The sequence below is a fragment of the Eurytemora carolleeae genome, unplaced genomic scaffold (assembly GCF_000591075.1).
Source record: "Eurytemora carolleeae unplaced genomic scaffold, Eaff_2.0 scaffold1399, whole genome shotgun sequence".
Lineage (NCBI taxonomy): Eukaryota > Metazoa > Arthropoda > Copepoda > Calanoida > Temoridae > Eurytemora > Eurytemora carolleeae.
The window spans coordinates 88490-97410 of NW_019397419.1; the positions used below are offsets into that span (position 1 = coordinate 88490).

Genomic DNA, 8921 nt, shown 5'->3' on the forward strand with positions numbered 1-8921 from the left:
GATTATAAATACTCCATGGCCGGGTCTAAAAAGAAATTAAACAGAAACTAAACTCACTTGCAAATGGGTGTCCGATTCCTAGTGTGGCCTCCAAGCATCTGGGCGTTGGATTGCTCTTCCTCTCGTTTTTGACCACTCTCTGTAGAAGCATGTAAGTAGTAAATCCAGTGCAAGGCCTCTGTCTATCATTGTCATTCTGGTCAGTCTTGGTTCTTTGCCCAAGAAGAGTCTCACCACTTCTTGGTCTGAGCTGCAGGAGAATTTTGCTCTAAGCTCCATTAGAGTTGATCCCAGTGTTAATCCTGATTGCATCTTGATAGAGTTTCTTGTTTGTGATAGGACTGAACAATGCAGTATGAGGTGTATTTCGTCATTCCTGCCTTGTAGACATAAAGGGCAATAGGTCACTCTTCCCTCATCTTGGGACATGGCATCTAACGCCCTGTATGAGTCCCTGTTCCCTAAACCTGTGTTCATGCACCTGAATTTTACTAGAGTCCTTGACCATTTTGCTTCTTCGATGTGAGGTTGCATTGTCCACCATTTCCTAGGTATTGGGAGAATATTTAGGCTAGGTAGGTGCTGGACTCTTTGTAGTATTCCTCTTTTGTGGTGTTCCAGAAGTGTACTGTGCTTCAGTAACTTTAGTGTGTCTAAGTTTAGGTTGTGCTGTTTGATTAACTTGTTTATGTATTGGATGTACATTGTTTCACCGTGAGATTTGTTCCATTCCATACATGATTGTACTAAATGACTTCCCTTAAATTCTGGATCATGCGCTCGTTGGTAGAACCTTATCACTGATTCTTCCAAAAGTAGTTGTATTGGTTTCCATCCCAGCTCCAGGTTTACTATAGGGTTTGCAGAGGATTGCGGTATTCCGAGGATAGACTTTCCAACCTGTTGCTGTATGGTTTCCAACCCATGTATTATATCCTCTGAAACTGGTATTACATCTGCAGTGTAAAGGAGTCCTGGGAGTGCTATAGATCGCCAGATTGTCGATAGTGATTTTACTTTGTCTGGTAAGAAGTTGCCGGTTGATAGGATTACGTTCTTGTACATTTTTGCTTGCTTTAGCATCTCTTCCCCTTTATGTTTCGTTGCTCGTTTCGTTTCGGAGTATTGCATGACTCCGAGGTATTTATATGACTCTACTTGATCAATAATATCGGATTCAGATGTACCGTCACTGGATACAGAGCAGATGAAGTTTTGTTCTGGAGTTATTATATTGGTCTTTCCAATAGATACCGTCATCTTGAAGTCAGAGCACCAACCCTCCAGAATGGTTCTAAGTACATTTATGCTTGCTGAGTTGTCCGCGATTAGAATTATGTCGTCAGCAAATAACAAGATCCCAATTATTTCACCAGAATCCAAACGTACGCCTTGTCCACTACATCTTATTCGCCTTGCAAGTTCTGACACGTATATAATGAAGAGTACGCTACTTAGATTGCAGCCTTGCCTGAGGCCTCTCTGCTGGTATTGTGTTTTTGATCTAGTTCCTGTGGAGGATGTTGATATGTTATCTTGGAAGTAGTAACTCGTTAGCAGTGTGATGAATCGCTCAGGAAAATTTAATTGTCTCAGTTTCGCAAATAGTATATTCCTGTCTACCCTGTCGTAAGCTTCCTTTAGGTCTACAAACAGCAGGTAGGAGAGTTTTTTCCTGCTTTTATTTAGCTCCAGTAAGGTATTAAGGATGAAGGTGTTATCGCTACAGGATCTGTTTGGTCTGAAGCCATTCTGCTCTGGCCCGATTATATCTTCGACCTCGATCGACTCACTCACCCTTTTTGCCATTATCTTTGTCCATAACTTTGACACACAGCTGATTAAGGTGATTGGTCTGTAATTAGTTATGTTTGTGTTAGGTGGCTTCTTGAGTATTAGTGCTATGTCTCCTTCTTTCCATGAATCTGGTGTTTGTCCTGAAATCATTATGTTGTTGTACATATCTAAAAGTTTCTCTCTAGCTGCTGGTCCTGTATTTTTTAGCATTGCATTCGTTACATTATCCATTCCCTCTGCTTTGCTTGCATCAAGATCATCAATGTTTATACACAATTCCTCCATTGTTATTGGGTTCATTATATTTTCTGCTGTCTCTTCATTCAGTTTTGTTAAATCTGGATTTTTCCAGGTTATCTCCTCTTTATCATATGATGTTAAAAATTTCGTTTCAAGAAATTTCTCTACTATAACATTCATTTCTGCTGGGGTTGTTGTAAGCCCTACATCCAATTCAAGAGCTTCTTTAGCTGATGACTTTTTTGGTTTTGGATTTATCAGTTGCCAGAATAGTTTCTGCGCCTTCGTACCCTTTGTATTCAGCAGTTCCCGCATCTTCCTTTTTGTGTTAAAGGCTTCCTTGTAAAACTGTGTTCTTATGTTCGCTGTCTCTCTTTTAGCTCTTTCTTTTAGTTTACTAAATTCTTGATCTGTTTTATCCCTGTGTTCCTTCAATAATTTCTTGGTTTTTTTGCTTGCTTGTAACAGTTGGCTCATCTTTTTTGATTGTTTCTGTTTTTTCATACGAGTTGTTGATGTTGATGGTATGACCGATCTGCCAGCTTTACATAGCTCCTCTGTTAAGTAATTAGACTGTTCAACTCCTGTTAGCTCATCAAAATTTAACTTTGATGACATCATTCTTGAATCAAGTATTTTCGTGTAAGATTCCCATTTCCTGATGTGTCGTAGCGGATTCTTTGTTTTTGGGTGTGTTTCAGTTGTAGTTTGACTGCACATTTTAAATTCCCATAATAACGAACTGTTCAATGGTAATCTTATTTATTAATAAATCAATTCTCTGGTTGATTTTAAATTTTAGTATTTTTGAGTCTATATCTTCTAATATATTAGACAAAATGGCGTTAAAATCAAGATTTTTATTGACTCCATTTATAAAACTCATGAAAGTTCCTAGATTCTGATCAAACAAATCCCCGGAAGATAACTTAAAACATTGTTTACCATCCATTAGAATACGACTCTCATGCTTAATTTTTTGCAAACTATCCTCAATTTGTTTACTAACTTTACTAACTGCCTGTCTGGTAACTCGTGAAATTGAATTTAGACCTATGATTGCAAGGACCAGTTGAACTATTTCTATCATTTTTTCTGAAATTGAGTAAATCCTGAACATTTGTAAATAATGAAAAATAGTTTATTGAAAACTATCACAAAACATAACAATATAAAATTTTATGTTTGGAATCCCTTTCTTATACAAAATTACAAAATATTTCATTGAGAAACCGTGATATTCAATAACCATTAACTATATTGGTAGAGAAAATGAAAAAACGAAAAAATGAAAAAATGAAAAAATGAAAAACCTTTTTTAAAAAACAAACAAAACGAATATCGAATTGAAATTGGTGCCTTTATAATGGATAACAAATGTAACCTGACTTTAAATATCTTGAATCTTTTCATTCTAAAATTAGCTTAATGAGTTAAGCTTAAAATAGATTTGTTAAAAATAAATTAAGTGGTGCCTTTCAAATGGATAACAACTTTAGCCTGATTTTAATTATCTTGAACATTTTCCTTCTAAAATTTTCTTAAAGAGTTGAGCTTAAAAACAGATTTTTTAAAAAAACCTAGATAGTTCTATAAATGTGGCTGCTCGTGTAATTTAATCAAGTTGATAGTATAAAAGCCAAAAACTTGAAATGTAGCTTTTCTAATGCTTAACAAGACTTTTAAACTATTTAAATCCTTATTTTAAGGTATAGAGAGTTGAGCTTCAAATAGAATTCACGCCCTTATAAGTATCTAGTATACTACTCAGAACTTGATAATTCTCGACGTCTGGCTGCACGTTTTATTGGAGGACTTGATGACGATTCCTTAGAGCTAAAGCCGTCCGATTTCCTTGTATAATAACCTCTGGATTCTGGAGTGCTTGATCTGCGATCCTGAGAACCAGAGCTTGATGATGAAGAATGTCCTGATCCAAAGGATGAAGTACTAAGTGTTAAACCCTCATCAAACCCTTGGAGATACCGATCGATCTTTTGCTGGGAGGAATCTGTTTTTTTTACCAATTTTTTGTGAAAAATTATGCTCTTTTTTCCTAATCATTGGCTTTCTGCTTGCAGACTGATTAAACTTCTCCGAAAATTTCTCAATCTGTTCACCATGTGCTTTTGATGGGTCAACATATTTCCTGGTTACTTTGACAGTTGCAAAGTCCCTTCGTTTTGGTGCGATTTTGATTGCCCATTCTGAAGTTGAGGTCACCTTATTAGAAGTTTTGGATACTACTTCATAGTTCCAGAAAACCATATAAGTTTCTTCTTTGATCAGCGACGATAATTCCGTTATCTCAGATTCCTCTCCAAAAGCCCAGACTTGAATAGATTCTCCATTCCTTCCTACTGTAAACACTAGGTTATAGCCTACTTGAGCACTGCTGTTTAGTCTTGGTCCTGCGGACTCTAGGATTTGTCCGTAAAAGGCTCTTTTTGTGTGTTTTCCAATTTGATCAACCTCAATAGGTTCGATCGGCTCGTCTTTCTTACGAGATTCCCGTTCCAAGAACCTAGAAGGCCAGAGGAATATTTTTGTGAAGCTGTTAGAGAACGAATCTATAAATTCCTGACTACCTTCTTGTTTTCCTGTAGAATCCTGTGAGGTGATGCTCATCTCTTTCTCAGAGTCTTTGTTCCTGTCTACCTCCATAGAAACTTCTTCTTCATGGTTTTTAGAACCGGTTGAAACCTTATTTTCATTTGTTACCTTTCTATCCGGGGAGAATGATATTCTCCTGTACTTCTTGTTTTTGGCTCCTACACCACCATTTTTCGATTCTTTTGGAGTTGATGTTTCGACTGGTTTAGTTTCCCCAATATTTTTGGTAACTGAAGTTTCGAGTTTCCCTTCATCAGAATCTCTATTTGGATACAAGAACCGTTTTACTCGCTCTTCATCTAACTGGAAACCTCCAAAGAAAGTAATATAACCATGTTGGACTAGGAACAAAACTACTTTGTTTGCATATGAAGTACTCATGTTAAAACGAATCTTTATGAAATCTACGTTTAGCTCAGTTCCTGGTTGAGTCAGCTTAAACTCTTGTTTGAGAAGGGAATTCATAACACGTTTCAGCATGAGGTTAAAGGCGAAGGTGGAGTGTTCTTGTTGGGACTTATTTGGTTTGGCGACAAACTCTTTAACGCTTTCACTGGTACAGTTTATGTTTTCTTTTACAGAGCAGGGGCCGCAAATGTGTTCAATGCTTATATCGTAAACTCCATAGCAATCAGCATGTGCATACCGTTTACATTTTATGCATAAAAGCATTCCATTCTCGTAACTTTGAAAGGAGCATATACAATATATTTTTCCCTCCTTTAACATCTTTGAGATGAATGTAGAAGTCTAATTTAATGAAACCACGCCATTAAAATTACTTGTAAGAAATCTCGGGCTGGATCGATGAACTCTTTTTGACAGTACCGATCATACATCTCTCATCACCATAGGATTCCACTTCTCCCCTGATATTTAGTATATTGTATATGGGTTTATACCACGATTGAAGAAATGTTTTAGTAGCGATTCAGCTAATCCATTTAACATCCATGTTAGTTTAACATCTAATCCATTTAACATCCATGTTAATTTAACATCTAATTGAATTATTTGCTGATGAAGTTATACTATATCGTGTTACAAGATTTCTCTGGAATTTACTTTTTGTCAAAACCAGTATTGCAAATTTTTAAAAAAGAAAAATTACTTTGTTTTCCTCGATCTAGTAGCGACTCCTCTTCTGTTGTCTTGTTTTCTATCAGAAAACTCTGGGGTTTCCCTCTGATCTATCCACCTGAGAAGTTCAGTTTAAATCTACTACTGATCATATTTAAGAGAATTCATTATTTTGATTTATTTTACTTTGAAAATCAGATAAAGAACTTATCTGCAATATTTCTATATTCCATTTCCCTGTAATACTTGGATTCTTTCTAATTTTAACCGAATCAATTACTTGGTATTTCTAGAATCAGGAGAGATGGTTTTGCTGTATTCTCTTCTTGTAATGAGCGAATCATTCTGGAATGTTGCTTTGTTTTGCGAGCTTGTCTCTTCCTTGACTGCTTCATCATAGGAATGATTCCATCCTTTATCATAGTCTGTACTTCTCGACCTTTAAAAATGTATCTAAATTTGAGTTAAATTTTAAAATCATTTTCCATTCCCCTATCTCTTTCATTGAATATAAGATTGAAAGTTTAGATATTACTTGTTGTGAGCATATGTTCCTCTTCTGTTTTCTTGGTTTTTATATTGGTGTTTGAAAGGACAAGCTCGTTCCCTCCAACATCTTCCATTTTGATAAAACTTACAGATTTTCATTTTGTCTGTAATTAACTTCATTAGTTCTTTATAACTAATTAAATGATCTTTTCGATTAACTCATAGGTTTCCTCATACCCGGTTGTGCTTCCGAAATGCAAGGCTCTTTCGAAAGTCCTATTGTCCTAATATATTAAATTATTTAAAACCATTACTAATGTAATTAGTTACTAGGACATAGTCCTAAAAGTGGACAGGACCAGATTGAACCCCACATCCCATTCACCACTGCTATGGTCGGCAGCTCCTGGCTCTTTAAGACTCACAACTGGTGTATTAAGAGATCCCCATTAAAGTAATCAAACTCCTCAAACTTTGTTCCTCAAAAATCTTTCCTCAAATTCTATCCCCAAATTCTTTCCTCAAACTTTTTCCAAATTCTTTTCTCAAATTCTTTCCTCAAATTCTTTCCTCAAATTCTTTCCTCAAATTCTTTCCTAAAATGATCATCCTAGGTTCTTCTCAGTTATCAATTGGATTTAAGCAAAAGAAAAATAAAAATAACCAGTTGGAGTGCTTAAAATAGCCTAAACCATTACCAAACATTAAATAAAGCCAGTTTAAGTTTAAATATGAACAATTATTAGCTGATGACAGACAATATTTTCTTTTTCCAAAAGTTCCAAACTGATGGTAAGTCTATGCATCCTATGCAGCCGTATATAAACTTGTATATATTTCTTATATAAGTCTATGCATCCTATGCAGCCGTATATAAACTTGTATACATTTCTTATATAAGTCTATGCATCTATGCATCCTATGCAGCAGTATATAAACTTGTATATATTTCTTATATAAGTCTATGCATCTATGCATCCTATGCAACCGTATATAAACTTTTATATATTTTCTTATATAAGTCTATGCATCCTATGCAGCCGTATATAAACTTGTATATATTTTCTTATATAAGTCTATATGCATCTATGTATTCTATGCAAATGATAAAACTCGTTTTTAACTCCAATGGTCTCATATCGTGCCTGGTTTTAGTCGTCTTCCTATTTCAGAGTTTTCTGGTTATCACTGTACCTACCAGGATTTTTAAATTTTAAAAATAGGGTTATCCACAAAGAATAAAACTGTATAGACGACGTAAAACTATTTAAAATTTGACGATCCCAAGATTAAAGTAAGTTTTCTGCCTTGAATATAGTTATAAATTAGCTTATTTTGTGATTTGGCATTAAGGAAGAAATACTTTGCAGGTATTGCTGGTAGTCATGAATATCAGGATACAAACAGTATAAATTCCTTACAGTCGTATCACACAGTCTCATCTTTTGTGGGTAACCTTGCATTTATATAATTTGGTTCATTGTTTTTTATGTAGTGAATAATAACTTATAAACCTGGGTTGAAGCTGCTGTTACTGAAAAAAACATCAAATAGTGTCTATAGAGAGGGACCGTCCCTTTCCGCTCAAATTCTGAACGAAAAATCGGCTTTTTTTCCGGCCACAGTTGTATTTGAAAAGTAAGACTATTACCCATCAACAGCGAATAGGCTGTTTAGTTTACCCTGAAATTACCCAAATAAGTAAACGGTCCCTTTAAGTGAAAAAGTTGTCTTCCAATTCCTAAGTTTTATGGCTCTCACTGTATCAAGGAAAAGAAGTAAAATTAAGAGATGCGCGCATTAATTCATATCGTGAGCAGACAGCGCACATTAACTATATTTAAACGTGTGTAAGGAATGTGCAATTTATATACGTCATTCGTGTCAATGGGGGTCCTGGGAGTGGCCCCTATTTAGTTCAATAAAAATACTGTTAAACACACTTAGCATAATAGTACAAGGGAATGTTAATTCTGTTAAAACTGTCAAGCTGTGAAATAGAAAACAGTAGAATTCTCGTTCCTTATTTCTTCTTTTAGTTCTGCAATGCAGTACAGTAATAACCAAAAAACTCCAGAATAAACAGACGACTTTTAGACAAAAAATATTTACTTTAAATAGGCCAATGAGCATTGTAGTTTAAAAGGCCAACTCGCTAAAATAGTGATTTAATAAGTGTCTAGTAAAACGATTTGCTTTGTAACACCATGAAAATAACTAAGTATTGTTTAAAAGTCGTCTTCGTAGTTCAGAGTTTTCTGGTTATCACTGTAGCTACCAGGATTTTTAAGTTTTAACAACAGGGTTATCCACAAAGAATAAAACTGTATAGACGACGTAAAACTATTTAAAATTTGACGTTCCCAAGATTAAAGTAAAGCCTTGAATATATTTATAAATTGGCTTATTTTGTGATTTGGCATTAAGGAAGAAATAATTTGCAGGTAGTCATGAATATCAGGATACAAACCGTATAATTTCCTTACAGTCGTATCTAACAGTCTCATCTTTTGTGGGTAACCTTGAATTTATATAATTTGGTTCATTGTTTTTCATGTAGTGAATAATAACTTATAAACCTGGGTTGACTTGCTTAGACTATTCCAAAAAATAAGAATCCAAAACTTGAAAATTATATCCTGTAAAAAATTGCCGTTAGTTTTTATCAAAAAACACGGAGTAAAAATATAAAACACACACGC

At 35.0% G+C, this 8921-nt stretch overlaps 1 protein-coding gene across 1 annotated transcript; it reads right to left on the reverse strand.

Moving 5' to 3' along the window:
• Positions 1 to 5428: 5428 nt before the first annotated feature.
• Positions 5429 to 6378, reverse strand: LOC111714193 (uncharacterized). The gene is made up of 4 exons (XM_023489243.1): positions 6266 to 6378; positions 6011 to 6169; positions 5762 to 5848; positions 5429 to 5519 (listed from the first exon to the last, which is right to left on the reverse strand). Exons 1-4 carry the CDS (start codon positions 6376 to 6378, stop codon positions 5429 to 5431), a joined length of 450 nt encoding a protein of 149 aa, XP_023345011.1.
• Positions 6379 to 8921: the final 2543 nt, after the last annotated feature.